General features: G+C 37.4%; 1 protein-coding gene across 1 annotated transcript in view; it reads right to left on the reverse strand.

Annotated features, from left to right (window-relative positions):
- Positions 1–860: 860 nt before the first annotated feature.
- The window catches only part of RAB1A (RAB1A, member RAS oncogene family), a 31,450-nt gene continuing 17,001 nt past the window's right edge, over positions 861–15,309 (reverse strand). Inside the window, exons 2-6 of the mRNA XM_047069436.1 lie at positions 13,231–13,303; positions 8,720–8,815; positions 4,823–4,918; positions 3,159–3,290; positions 861–2,677 (exon numbers count right to left, since the gene is read on the reverse strand). Of these exons, the coding sequence (XP_046925392.1) occupies positions 2,480–2,677; positions 3,159–3,290; positions 4,823–4,918; positions 8,720–8,815; positions 13,231–13,303 (595 nt within the window). The 3' untranslated portion in view covers positions 861–2,479. The remainder of the gene's footprint in view (positions 2,678–3,158; positions 3,291–4,822; positions 4,919–8,719; positions 8,816–13,230; positions 13,304–15,309) is intronic.

Here is a 15,309-nt window from a genome sequence, read left to right on the forward strand (position 1 = left end):
CTGAAGGACAGCATTAGCTTGCACTGACATAGCCATAGTTACCTGTCGTAAACTTTCCTAGTAGTCCCTTTAAATCAGTAGAATTGAAGTCCACGGGGAAGTGGTAGTACTAAGAGCTGGACTGGCGGTTTCGGGCCCTGGGTTCGTGTTGCAGCTCCGTGGCTAGGCTCATCTGCAGATAGGAGACAGTATCAATACAGGGCTGTTTTTCAGCTTAACTGGGGACATAAAGTAGGGTTGACCTAAAAGATGCTGCAGTGGCAGCATGCATGCTAAAGGCAATTTCAGTCGCAAGTCAAAGAACGGGACATTTTGCTCAGGCCAGAATGGCTATCGTTCTGCAAGGACTTCCCAGAGATTGTGACCAATCAGGCTTAGAACACTTCCCTTATTCCCATAGCTGATTCATGGAAGCCACTGACATTAAAATATGACAAGTGGGAATTCCCCTTATTAAATGAACAAATTATTACTTGAAGCGTTTGTACTCGGAGACATCTTGCGGGAAGCCCAGTCTTGACTGCTGTGGGGGAAAGAACACTAGATTTTCAGACCTAAATAAGTATGTAAATATGCTTACATCTTAAAATAAGTTCATGTAATGTTTCTTGCTAGCTCACCAGTAAGCTGACAGTTGGAACAGCTTGCTGTATAAACTGAAGTGCACAGCATCACACTAACATTTGTATTATTCATCTGTTTTAGGAAATAGCTTCTGAATTCTTTCCCCCTCTATACGGTATCAGTAAGGCAAAAAACAAACTTCCGAAAAAAACACAACTTCACCCATATAACTGTTGGTAACTTGAGGGATTTTTCAGTTGCCTTATGCGAGGATGAATAGATCCAACAAGCACATCTATAATACAAAGTAAACTATGATTTTATTGTGAAATTCTCAGATGGAAAATTAAATTGAATATTCTGTCCATTTCATTTTACAATAATCTTACCACTTATTTTTGTACCATGTATTTCAATTGCCTGTTCAGTGAAAATAAAGAAACCTATCATTTTTGGCTTGTTTTTAGTTAAAATTTTATCACTGGATTAAAGATCCCACCGTAAAATGTGTTGCCAACAGCCACATCCCAAGCGCCTAAGAATGTTTTGGCTGCTATTTCAACCCCAAGGAAACCTCCTCTGACTTTACCACCTCAAAATGCCATCGTTAGCAAAAGATTTTTGTTTCCCACAATAAAAACAAACCTTAGGCTCTTTAACAAAATTTTTCACATGTGCAAAATTCCACTGAAATAAATACATTGTTTTCATTTATCATTCCCACCCTGCATTTGTGTTCTTGGTTAATTTTTAGGGATATGATTCCTAAAATTAGGGCAATCAATAGTAAATTTCCTGCTTTCTACTTTAATGCTTTAACTCTCCTCCAACCTAAATTATACAGTTGTGGAGGATAAGATAGTTGACATCTGACTCAGAGCACTGAAGAAACAGTATCAGCACACAACATTAGTCTGATCACTTGCCAGTTAGGAAAAATGTGCTGCTTTTCACCTCTACCGCAGAAGAATTAACAAAAATGTTGATCGATGAAGCCGTTTCAAATGGTTTTCGAGAAGGATCAGAGATAAGAGACTAGATAGCATACATTCTAAACTTGTTTTCCATATAATTTAGTCTCCCTGAACCACTAAGCCTGGTTAAATCCCTATACAGCACAGAAGCCTCCCTAGGTCATTTACTGGATATATTATCTGAAAAGCATATTGGATGCTGCTCTAAGATAGGTCTACAGTGCCCTGGTTGCACACACAAATGGCTGTTTTGAGTATAATGCAAGGCTCTATTTCCCTTTAACCATAAGAATTAAAACAATACTTATCACCATACAGTTTGATATTACTTCCAATAAGTACAATATTTATTAAACATATCTTCAGTTGTTTTGTTACATAGTGTGCAACAAATTACAATATTCTGCAGCCACAAATTATATGCAGAGTATGAAGAAACTATTAATCAGATAGTGTAATCTTTCCGTTTATAACTCTACAAGGAAAAACTAGCAAATCAGATCTTACATATAACATCTCACTAAACTTTATGCATGGAAAGTGACAGACACTGGTTGTGCTGTTTGATACAAAATGGCTGAACTTCATCTTCAGAAGACTAAACCTGACATCTAAACATGCCAATATAAACATCAAAACAAAATATATTCTAACCAACCACGGGAAACAGTCTGGTATCAGGAAAGCAACAAGGATTACACACATTATTTTATAAACCAGCACACAAAGGTTTAAAACAGTTCTGAAAATGAAGTTAGCTGTCTTGAGTCAAGGGAATAAAAAAAAAGTCAGTATTGACCATTTACAATCTCTGACCTTTGTGGAGACGGTAAGAATCTGTTGTAGTGCAGCTACATACAGTACAATTCAGGCAATTTTGTTTTTTTCACTTGGGTTCAGATTGCAAATTCATTGCTGTGAGAGAAGGGCGGAGGCAAATTTTAGCAGCAACCTCCACCTGACTGCTTGACCGGAGTGCTCTGAATTTTAACATTGGACTTCTCTGCACCACCAGCTGTTGCTCCAGGACCCATTCGCTTTTTAATCTCAGCTGCCATCGTCATGAAAGACTGTTCTACATTCGTTGCATTCTTAGCACTGGTTTCCAAAAATGGAATTCCAAGGGAATCTGCAAATTCCTAAGAGAATAGTAAGGTTTAATTAACACAAAGTTTCTTCCACTTAGTGCATTTCTGTCATCTGAAACGGGGAGTGAAGGAAGGACTAAGTTCGCTGAATCCGAAAAGACACTACGCGAACTGCCATTATCAGCATATGCTACTGCACGTATTATTTTTTTAAAGTTTTTATTTACTTTGAGAGAAGGCAAGTGTGGCAGGGGCAGACAGAGAGGAGGACAAAGAGAATCCCAAGCAGGTTCTGCGCTATCAGTGCAGAGCCTGACACGGGGCTCAATTTCACAAAACATGAGATCACGACCTGAGCAGAAATCAAGAGTTGGGTGCTTAACCGACTGAGCCACCAGATAGATGCCTCTCCAGTGCACGTATTTTAAAAGCTGTAAATGGTTGTGGCTGTTGTGGGACTCCATACCCATACATAAATAATTCAAACTGAACACCTTCAAATGCAGTTTGAAAAATCAAACTTGAAACATACCTTTGCTGTTGTGTAGTCTACTACTTTCTTTGTGGTCAGATCGCATTTGTTCCCTACCAACAACTTGTTGACGTTTTCACTGGCATAACGGTCTATTTCCTGCAGCCACTGTTTAACATTATTGAAGGACTCCTAAGAAGACAGACATTTTTAAGAATGATCATACAGTCTGGACACAACTGCTCTAAATAAGCACATAAAAACAGAAGTGTCTTTCCCGGCCTGAGAAGTAGACAAGTCTAGCTACAAAACAGTAACTAAAGTGCTGGGAAGAAAGTGAAGTGATATATTACAATGACTATACATATATGCATAAGACATTAGAATGTGAAAGCTTAAAGGAGGGAAATACAGTTCATCATTAAACTACAGTCAGATCTGTTTTGGAATAAACAACTTAAAAGCACCTACAAAATCTTGTGTTTTGACATTTGATCAATTTTAGTTTATGAACAAGAGAGCCTACCTAAAGTGTTAATGCTAGAGATGTCAAAAGGTATTATTAAATAAATGAGTCCAAGGTAAAGATGCTTGTTTCCTTTCCCACAAGCCTATTTAGGGGAAGGAGATTTTCTTATTTAAGTATTTCATGGTAATGACTAGAGACATTTTTAATTAGCACTTCTTTGTTTTCCTGTTGATACTACTCCCCCAATATTTCTAATGGCATGGACTCTATAAAGTCTATGATTCTAGTTATCTCCTAATTAGCTATGATTTCATAGTTGAGACGAGACTTAACATTTGACGCAAGAAAAACAAATCCTAATTTTCAAAGTTTATTTTTCATACTTTGATAGAAAAAAAAGACCCTGAAATTTTCTTTTTGATCAAAAGAACAATGATGGCCCTCAGACCACATTATTCACACCTTCTCTACACCCTCCTTCCTACCTTCTTGTAACAGCTAATTTTTAGATCCTCATGGTCCTCTTAAAAGAATCGTCCTCTAGCTCATCCTATTTCTGAACCACATCCTGCAGACGCAGAGATCTCTAATCTTGCTTTTGGCAACTCTGAGACGTCTAAATTACTAGCAAATTGCTGCTAAGTAATTAGTAAGTGCTAAAACCAAGAACACAGTATACACCAAACAATCCACAGCTCCCTATGAACTCTTGTCAGAATGATCAGTTATTAGTCCATAATAAATATAAGCAGAGTCCCTTGCAAGCAAATGTAAAACCAATTACTAAGTTTTCTATTTGCTAAAGGAAAATACAAAATTTTGGTTGGTCAATTTATTAGTATAACAGAGGGGAGAAAAGTAACAATATACCTGTTGTTCTTTTTTAAAGTACTGCTTTAAAATAAGTATTTTTTAATGTTTATTTTATTTTTGAGAGAGGGAAAGAGAGGAGGGGAAGGGGCGACAGAAGATCCAAAGCAGGCTGCACACTGACAGCTGAGAGAGAGCCTGTGGGGCTCGAGCTCATGAACTGTGAGATTATGATCTGAGCTAAAGTCGGACACTCAACCAACCGAGCTACCCAGGTGCCTCTAAAATAAATGTTTTTTATGTGACTCATTTATTTGGGAGTGAACAAAGTATTCTGCCCTATAAATAATACTGATGCCAAATACACGAAGTAAAAGAATCTGGTATTTATCCAATAGTAACCTCCTACTTTGTCACTGTAACACGACTTCCTCCTGGAACTTACCTGATCTGTCACATCATACACAACTATGATGCCATGGGCTCCTCTGTAATAACTGGAGGTGATTGTTCGGAATCTTTCTTGGCCTGCTGTGTCCCACTATTATAAAACAATCAAGAAATCCAAACAGTTCCATTAAATAAGAGGTGGGGGAAAGGGCAGGAAGGAGAACAGTTTTGTTTACGCAGCTTTGGAGATTATCAAGATTTGACATGGGAACGTTAACCCTCAATGCTCACACTACTAGACTGCATGGTAATTGCCAAATACCTGAAGGTTCAGGATGAAAAGGTTGTGCCAATACTTCAGCTTGTGGTAACGCTCCCGATGAGTTCTTCGAGTCACAGACTATATGTCATTCTCTTGATATTCCTTCCTACAGCCTTAGCACTGTGCAAGGCATTTAGTATGAAGGCGGACAGGTTGACCTGATTAGGAAAGCTAGTAGCCTAACACCTCTTGAACAGTATACTCTCACAAATAAGACAAAATCACTTGTTAGGACATTTTACCTTCATGGAAAAGCACTGAAAGGACCTAATTCAGATAACTACTAGTCACGATAGCACTTTAACCATCTCAGGAAGATACTATCTCAGTCCTGGGAAAAACAATGTAAAGAAGATGATTCTAAATACTTTTAGAAAACTCATTTTAAGAGCCATTTGCCACACTTCAACCATATAGACTCAAACAATGAAAACAAATGCTTATGTTGTTACATTAAGATTCTGGGTTTAAAAGACTAATTGTTAAAAATATCAAGAGCCAAACTCAATGGTTAGATTTTAAAAGCCTTGGTTTTAAGAAAAACAGTAAGTTTGTGTGAATTGCTCCTAGTCAATGACATCTTCTTAAAATATGTGTGTAATCAGAATAGCTACCTACCCCACTAAAAGCACCTGGTAAAAATAACACCTTGACTGATGGGGAAATAGCAAAATGGGAATTGTTACCATTGAAAACAAAAACCAAAAACGGACTTGATGCCTAAAGCAAGTGGAGATTAACATGCAACAGCCTTTAAATTAAGGGAGGGAATTGTAAAGTTTTGGATTATATAGCTCATGAATTATACACTGATCTCCATTAGTGTCTTAAATGGCAAAACTAAAGGTTCAGGAGCACTCAGTGAAATCACTTCCTTTTTTAAAGAGCCAGCCCAAATAGGGTTGTTGAAAACAAGTTACAATTTTGGGGAAATGTGAATACAGCTTGGATATTAAGAGAATATTATGGCAGTAGTGTCAATTTTGTTAGATGTGAAAGTGGTGAAAATAGTAAAACAGAGATGCATACTCCAGTATTTTTGGAGTAAAATATGATGTCTGTAATTTACTTTAGCATGCTCCAGTAAGAAGAAGAAGAAAAAAAAAAAAAAAGATGTTAAAACTGTTAATCTAAGGCAAACCAAAAAAAGTCACCACAGCTTCATTACCTTTTTTGTCCAAAGTACTAAGCTGGAGCGTGCAGAAGACTATTTAGATATGCTGTGCAAGTAAGGAGCCTCAAAGTCTTTCAAGATATCCATGGAGAAACAAGAACTTTGGAGTCACACCAACCTGACTTCCAATCTAGGTTCCTGGTTATTTAACACTAGGGAGAGTCACTTAACAGTTTCCTCATCTACAGATCACCTTATAGAACTGCTAAAAGGTTTAAATGAACTGATGTTTATAAACTGCCTAGCCTGACTATAGAAGCTGCTCAACAAAATCTTAGCTCCCTTTTCCACCAGCCCTTCCACTAACATAGCAAAGTTAGACAAGAAAAGGAAGCAATTGTTTCTGAATAAATGCTAACAAATAACTGTGACTGTCGAAGCAATGACGTCCAAAGAGTAAAATTTCTGCTCTCCTTGCCACTCTGAAAACTCCTGAGTTTTCATCCTAACAGTACCTACCATCCTCTCTAATTGATCACCCTTAGTATATAATTCTCATAACCCCTCATAATCACAGGGTAACTGATTTTTCCATATTTGTCTCTCCCACTGAAATGGAATCTCCTCCTATGGAACTCTGTTTCCTTCATCTCTGTAACCTCGTATCTATTTTTGAATGGATTAATTATGAGGAAAGGGCAGGAGTCCTGAAGTGCAGGAGAGGGGGAAAAAAATTCAGAGTCCAAATCAAAAGAAAACTTAGCCCATGTAGCCCACACTGGCTAGATTCTTATCTCATATTTGATTTTAGGAATCATACCTTAATAAAAGGCACTTCTATCATGCAAGAGTGATCCAAATTGTGAAAGGTTCTGGAAGCATGCTTCCAGAAAGGAATGACTGACTTCAGAGGTAGAAGGTTGTGATAAGACCAATCTAAAGAGCGCAGGTTGCCAACAGAAAACAAATTAATCGTGTTTAGGCAGCTCCAAAAGGCAGAGGAGTAAGAGAAATTAAAGGAAACTGGCTTTAGCTCAACATAAAGAAACAATCAGAAGTTATTTATAAACAGAACTAGCTGCTTCCCAGAAGTGTTCAAAAAAAAAGGACACCAGATAGCAAAAGGAAATTCCTACTGAAGATGAAAGGAAGACTGAATGACCTGTAAGATGCCTTCTAGCCCAGTAAAGTCATAATAAATGAATGTTTCACAAATAGACATTCAAAGCTTACCAAGACCAGTGATCACACATGACATAATCATTTCACACCAGTAATTAGATTAGAGGCTTGAGTACTTCTTTTTTGAAACAGTCTTTGTGCTACCAAGTATAAAGTTGGCACTCCACATACAATGGGAAAAATCAATATAGAAGGTAATCTGTTCACTGGTGGAAAGTATTTAAAGCTATTGCTATCAAAGGCAGATAAGAAAAGGGAGCAACTAAAAAAACAAGAAGGAATCAAACATCCATTTATTTGGGTATGTCACATCACCAGTAACATTTACATAATGCCCAGAAGTTTACAAAGGCCTTTCGCACACATTATTGTATCCACATACACAGAGCTACTGGGTCTGGTTCTCACAACTACCTTACGAGTTAGTAAATCAAGTATCATCATGGTCATAGAAGAGGGAAGTCCCAGGAAAAAGGTTGAAGTGAGTTAAATACACGACTGACTAGTGAATACCGGAACGAAGACAATAAATCCAAGTTTTCTTTCTGACTCCAAATCCAGAAAAGCAGCAGTCACTGGTTTTCTACACCAACACCAAAAGATACTCAGAAATTAATGTTTTTAAAGACCACTGATGTGTACACTGGCAGTACCCAGACCCATACAAAGCCGATATAACTGAACTACCACAACTGCCTACTTTTAATTCGGGGTTGGGGATGGAAGGATGGATGAGCGGACTAGGATGCCACAAGGGCACCAAATACTGAAAAAAGGGAGCAATGAGTCACTCGGTTCTGCCAGTAACTGTGGGCAAGTCATTAAATCTCTTGGCGTTAATTTTCTGAGCTATGAAACATGTTAGAAAAGCTAAGTTCCTTTCCAATAAAATTGTTTCTACAGAGTTGGCACATATAAACTAATAAATACAAAAGAACTAAATAAAACTCCTCATCTAAGCCACATATGAAGACCCTCTCCTACGTTTCTTTTAATGTTCCACAGTATTCAGCACGGTAAGGCATCAGAAAATACTCAAACTACTTTCACTATTAGGACAAGGTAAACTTCAACTTAGACCCCCCCTTCCTCCCGCCCCCTGATAAAAACACAAGAAAAAGAACTAGGACCAAGTCTGACTTAAAACGTATTTCTCTGCTTTATGAACAGAAAATTCAATTAGGAATGTAATCTTAGAGAAAACGTTTTTAACCTAAACAATTCTGATTCTCCCACTCTACCACAGGTACATGAGATTCTGAAGATCATAACAAATACATTCTAAATTTACCAAAATAATTTCCAAAACAAATTCTAGTCTAAAAATGACTTACTATTTGAAGCTTGATTGTTTTCCCATCTAACTCTATAGTTCTTATTTTGAAATCCACACCAATTGTGCTGATGTAGCTTTCTGTATATGTATCATCCTAAAGGGAAAAAAAGTTAATAAAATTAATGTTCAATAAAGTAAATAAGAAAATACAATTTCAACTTTTATCTATAAAGTTGATAAAGTTTATAAAGCATAACATGTTGAGAACAGCTACTCCATCCCAATACTCAGTTTGCGTTCTGATTACAACGCACTATTTAATAGTTTCTTCTTAGGATTTTCTTAACAGCTGTTCTTTAATTTTATCAAACATCTGTTTGCAAATTCTTTACATACATCATATAGAAAAAGGTTTCATATTTTTAATGATTACAAGTGATGTTTCTAATTGTTAATCAGAACATTCATTCCCCTCCGTGACCCTCCATCCAATATATTCGCCACAAAGGAAGGTCCTTCTCTTCTTCCATTTTTGTAGAAGTCAATTTTATTTCCTAGTTATGACTTTTAAAAGCTTGTGCAACCATCACCGTTATTTAATTGTGGAACATTTTTATCACCCCAAGAGGAAACCCTGTCCCAGTAGCAGTCACTCTTCATTTCCTCCTCTCCCCCAGACCCTAGAAACCACTACTAATCCACTTTATGTCCCTGTGGCTTTGTGTATTCTGGACATTCATGTGAGTGGAATCATGTATATGTGGCTTTTTAGGTCTAGCTTCCTTCACTCATAAAGTTTTCAAGGTTCATTCATGTTACAGCATGTACCAGTACTTTATTCCTTTCTATGGCTGAGTATAGTTCATTGTATGGATATAAGCCATTTTGTCATCCATCGATCAGTTGATGGACATTTGGGTTGTTTCCACATTTTGGCTATTACGAATAATGTTGCTTTATGAACACCTATGCACAAGTTTTTGCATGAACAATGTTTAACTCAATAAACTTTTAAAATTATACCTATTTTTCTCAAGTATCTGCCATGACATTTTATTTAGAATGGAAGCAAAACTTTTTTTTTTCTCTTTAACTGAAAATGTTTGTGAAAAGATATGTGAAAGGAGAGATCAAGCTATCACCACCTAAACTCACTGAATAATCTTAGCAAGCACAAGGTAACTCCTATGAAGTATTCTGCCAACAAAGATGGGCCTAAATCTATTAAGAGCAGCCCTGTCAAAGAGAACTTTCTTTGATGATGGAAAGGTTCTACAAACTGCTAGTCAATACAGTTACCACTAAGCTAATGGAGAACAAGGAACTGAATTGAAAATTTTATGCATATTTAATTAATTTAAATTCAAGTGACTACATGGGGCTCATAGCTACCATAAAAACAGCATGGTTCTGGGGCTTCCAATTACTGTAACAAGAAGGATAAAGGAACAAGTTTTAAGACACCACAAAAAAGCAAAGTGACAAATCTAAAATGTTGGAAAATCTATGTGACAACTACCCAGGTTCTGCAAAAAGTAAAAGACATAAATAAAAAAGGAGGTTGGAACAACTTAGATGAAGCAGCAAACAACCAAATGGAATGTATAGAACATGCTTGAATCCTGATTCAAACCAACTGTGACACCACATTTCTGAGACAATCTGGGATATTTATTCATTTTTGTAAGCTCACAATGGCACTGTTACTTTATAAAATGTCCAGTTTTTCTTTAAGATTTTATTTTTAAGTAATTTCCACACCCAATGTGGGGCTCCAACTCACAACCCCGAGATCAAGAGTTGCATGCTCCACCAAGCTGAGCCAGCCAGGTGCCCTGCAAAATGTCCAGTTTTTAGACATGCACGGTTTGTGAGATCAAGCCCTACATCAGGCTCACACTGACAATATGGAGCCTCCTTGGGATTCTCTCTTCCCTCTCTCTGTCCCTCCCCAGCTCGTGCACACTCTCTCAAAATGAACAAACGTTTTAAAAATCTTATTTGTTTTTAATTGATTGTCTAATAAATATCAGATACTACAGAAAGTGGACAGAGAAGAAAATGAGTGCAATGAACATTCACTTAGCACTCCTACATGATAGATGCTTTGTTGGAAATACTTACGAATGCTTTGTTAGAATTCTTATAAATCCCTACATGTGCCTTATTTGCATGCCTCTGAGCCACTGCACATGTTCTTCCTTCTGTCCAAATTTTCAACATCTCTCTCTGCATACCTCCTAATCCCCAGTCCCCGGGTTACAATTTTTATTCATTCTTCAATTCTGAGCTCAGGCAATACTGACTGTCCAAACATTCCTCAACTTCCTTGGCCAATTCTTAGAGTTTCTTCCCTCTGTGCTCCCATAGCTTATTATACATTTTTTTTTTAAGTTTATTTGGAGAGTGAGCGAGTGTGCAAGAGCAGGGGAGGGGCAGAGAGAGAATCCCAAGCAGGCTCCACACTGTCAGTGCAGAGCCCAATGCAGAGCTCAAACTCACAAACTGCAGAGACCATGACCTGAGCCGAAATCAACAATCAGATACTTAACCAACTGAGCTGCCCAGGTGTCCCTGTACATTTCTTTATTATACGTTTTGCAGCTCATCTCTATTCTAGGGGCCCAGGAATCAGTATTCTCTTAAATGCTACCATGTAGGTGGGTAGTACTGAAACCTGTGGCTTAGATCAACAGGCATCCCAGAGAGGATTTTCTTTGAAACAGACACCTCAGGCTATAACCATTTTCATCAAGAGATGCCAGATTCTTCCCACATACCCAGGATTACTGATTTACTATTATGGATGATTCCTGATTTTAATATTTGCCAATTTAATAAAAAGTACTACCTAATTTTAAAGTCTTTAACTACAAATAAAATTGAACTTTTGTCAATTTTTATTTCTTCTTTTGTGAACTGCTCACTCATGTTACTTGCCCATATTCCCATTATGACAAATACCCTTTTCATACTAATATGTACATTTGCTTTATATATTGAGAATATCCCCTCCTCATGTATATTTTTTTTGCTAGTATCACTGGTTTTTTAACACTTTTAAGTGCTTGACATTAATTTTAATGCAATCAAATTAATAATCTTTTCTTCCCTGATTTGTTTCCATATTAGGAAATATTTTCACACAAGATAAAGAGCCACCTATGTTCTATTCTAGTAGTTCCTTAGAATAAAACATAGGTGGCTCTTTAGCTTGGTTCCTTGGTTTCATTAACTGTTTTATATGTATATACACATATACATATATACATATATATATAACATATATTTTAAGTGGTATTAATACTGTCAATCAGAAAAGTCAAGTATGACATGCTGTCAAGTTCACAGTGAATTTCAAGTTTTCTAAATTTCTAATTTTCCCCTGAAAGCTTAAATTTCATTACATACAGCAAATGCTATCAGTTATTTTCCTTGAAATGACAGTCTCAGTACATTGGAGAAAATGTCTGCCCAATACCACCAAATTCTACATAACTACAGTTTGTCAGCTGTTCTTTCAAGTAAGAAACAAGTGAAAAGAAAAAGAAAAAAGGAGCTAGTTCAGCTCACAACTCAAACAACTATACAAGTGTTTTTATTTTCCTCAAGACAACCAACATACTTCAGTCTGCAGTTCAAGTGCTTTATATGTTCTCCTCATTTTTTCACACAGAATATTTAAAAAAGAATACTTAAGGATCAAGACTTTTAAAAATTAATCATTTTCACTGTTTTCAACAAAGACACTCTTAAGTGAAAATCACCCCCTGACTCCCCTGCCGCCATCCCATGAGTAAATACAAGTAAATACTTTCACTAGAGTACAGTTTGGCACTTAGCACTGCCTTGATGTGGTGCTAAGGCACCAGAGGTTTTACCCACCACTGCATTTGCATCATCAGAGAAAATGTCAACACGGTGAAAAATGCAAATGTCTTTTGTCTTAATACTAAGTAAATACTTAGTAAATACTAATGGCTTAGTATTATTAGGATAAAAGTTTTAATCTCATGGACCCTCTGAGAAAGTCTTGATGATCCCCAGGGGTCTTTGGACCATACTCTGAGAACCAATGACCTAGACAGTGAGAAGGAAAACATGCTAAATTTGAAGGCAGTTGATAAAGACTATGGAAGACTGTGGATTCTATTCAGTAGGTTCAAAGTTACATATCTGTTTGTGAAGTGTAGCATACAGACTATGCCATTGTCAAAAAAAAGAAAAAAGAAAAAAAAAAAAAAGTGTACCAGGCCCTGCTCTTTCTTTTTTTATCCTACTAAAATTTTACTTGAAGATTCATTTTTCATCAAGTCACTTAAACACAAGCCAACTATTTGAACTCTACCAAGAGCGTTAGACATTCTAACTTTATAATCACACTTTGCTGAATTTCTTTTAAAATCAAGAGCTTAAGAGTCCAACATATCACTGGGAATGTATACTTGGAGACTTTCAAATATATAAATTCAGGAAGAACTACTTTATTCTGAATAAAATTGTTTAATCCTTTGACTACCTAGAAAACACAGCATAAACTTCTTTAAAGGCATTTCAATTTCAACTTACTGCAAACCTAAGGAGGAGGCAAGACTTTCCAACCCCAGAGTCGCCAATCAGAAGTAACTTGAATAAATAATCACTGCAAAAAAAAAAAGAAAATCACATTAATAAAATGCATACCGCACTGTAGGCTCTACAACCAAAATATAAGCCAAGAATAATAGCTCACTTGAGGACTCCTGAAAAGCCCGTGAATGGCTTCAGAAGCCAAAACTGCAACCAAAAGCAAAAGCCCTTTTCATGAATCACTGAATAGGACACAATTCTATAAAAGTAAGACAGGCAATGCCACCCGTGATCTCTATCAGTGAACTTCTACTTCCAAGGAAAGAATGAAAGGAAATATAATTTCCTTTATTTATGAAACATAAATCTCTCCTTCAAATTTCAAGATCAGATTATTTCATGGCAATCCTCCAACGAAGGGGCTTTTATGTTCCTTTCCTAACATCCACCTGGAATTCTACCCTTAAAAAAAAAAAAAAAAGAATCATTAACTTCTGAAACCTGTATTAAAAATATTTTAGACTAGAGACACCTGGGTGGCTCAACTGGTTAGGCATCTGACTCCTGGTTTTGGCTCAGGCCATGATCTCATGGTTTGTGAGTTCGAGCCCCACTTCAGGCTCGGCACTATCAGTGCTTGGGAGTCTCCCTCTCCGTCTCTCTGCCCCTCCCCTGCTCTCTCTCAAAATAAATAAATAAACTTAAAAAAAAATAAAAATATTTTATTTATTTATTTTTTTTTAATTTTTTTTTTTCAACGCTTATTTATTTTTGGGACAGAGAGAGACAGAGCATGAACGGGGGAGGGGCAGAGAGAGAGGGAGACACAGAATCGGAAACAGGCTCCAGGCTCTGAGCCATCAGCCCAGAGCCTGACGCGGGGCTCGAACTCACGGACCGCGAGATCGTGACCTGGCTGAAGTCGGACGCTTAACCGACTGCGCCACCCAGGCGCCCAAAAAATAAAAATATTTTAGACAAGATTGGTAAAATCAAACGCTGCTTATGTCAACACACTTTACCAACATTCTAAGTTTGATATTTAAAGCATTCTTCAGAAAATGCTGAAAGCTAGGTTCTATTTATGTACATGAAACTGCCAGGACTAACTAAAAAACCAGCCCCAGGGATTCCTTCACGGAGCAGGATTCCTTCCTGGACCAGATGGCCTCCATACTGCCCAGTCCCTCATACCTCCTTTCTAACTCGGACTACTTCTGTGTTAAGAATTTCAAAAAAAAAAATCCAGAATTTGTAGATTTTTTTAAAGAAAATCTATTCATAATTTTCAGTTTTGTCCTTTGTGATTTTAAAAGATGATACTTGCAAAGGGAAACAAAAGCAAAAATGAACTATTGGGACCTCTTCAAAATAAAACCTTCTGCACAGTGAAGGAAACAATCAGCAAAACTAAAAGGCAACCGACAGAATGGGAAGATATTTGCAAACGACGTATCAGATAAAGGGTCAGTATCCAAAATCTATAAAGAACTTCTCAAACTCAACACCCAAAAAGCAAATAATCCAGTGAAGAAATGGGCAAGAGACATGAATAGACACTTCTCCAAAGAAGACATCCAGATGGCCAACGGACACATGAAAAACTGCTCAACATCACTCATCATCAGGGAAATACAAATCAAAAATACAATGAGTTATCACCTCACACCTGTCAGAATGGCTAACATTAACAACTCAGGCAACAACAGATGTTGGTGAGGATGTGGAGAAAGAGGATCTCTTTTGCACTGCTGGTGGCAATGCAAACTGGTGCGGCCACTCTGGAAAACAGTATGGAGGGTCCTCAAAAAATTAAAAATAGAACTACCCTATGACCCAGCAATTGCACTACTAGGTATTTATCCAAAAGATACAGAAGTGCTGTTTCGAAGGGGCACACACACCCCAATGTTTATAGCAGCACTATCAACAATAGCCAAAGTAGGGGCGCCTGGGTGGCGCAGTCGGTTAAGCGTCCGACTTCAGCCAGGTCACGATCTCGCGGTCCGTGAGTTCGAGCCCCGCGTCGGGCTCTGTGCTGACGGCTCAGAGCCTGGAGCCTGTTTCCGATTCTGTGTC

This window comes from Lynx rufus, unplaced genomic scaffold (assembly GCF_022079265.1).
Source record: "Lynx rufus isolate CCGP_SWC_20201006 ecotype Redwood Valley unplaced genomic scaffold, mLynRuf1.p SCAF_8, whole genome shotgun sequence".
In the NCBI taxonomy this organism is placed as follows: domain Eukaryota; kingdom Metazoa; phylum Chordata; class Mammalia; order Carnivora; family Felidae; genus Lynx; species Lynx rufus.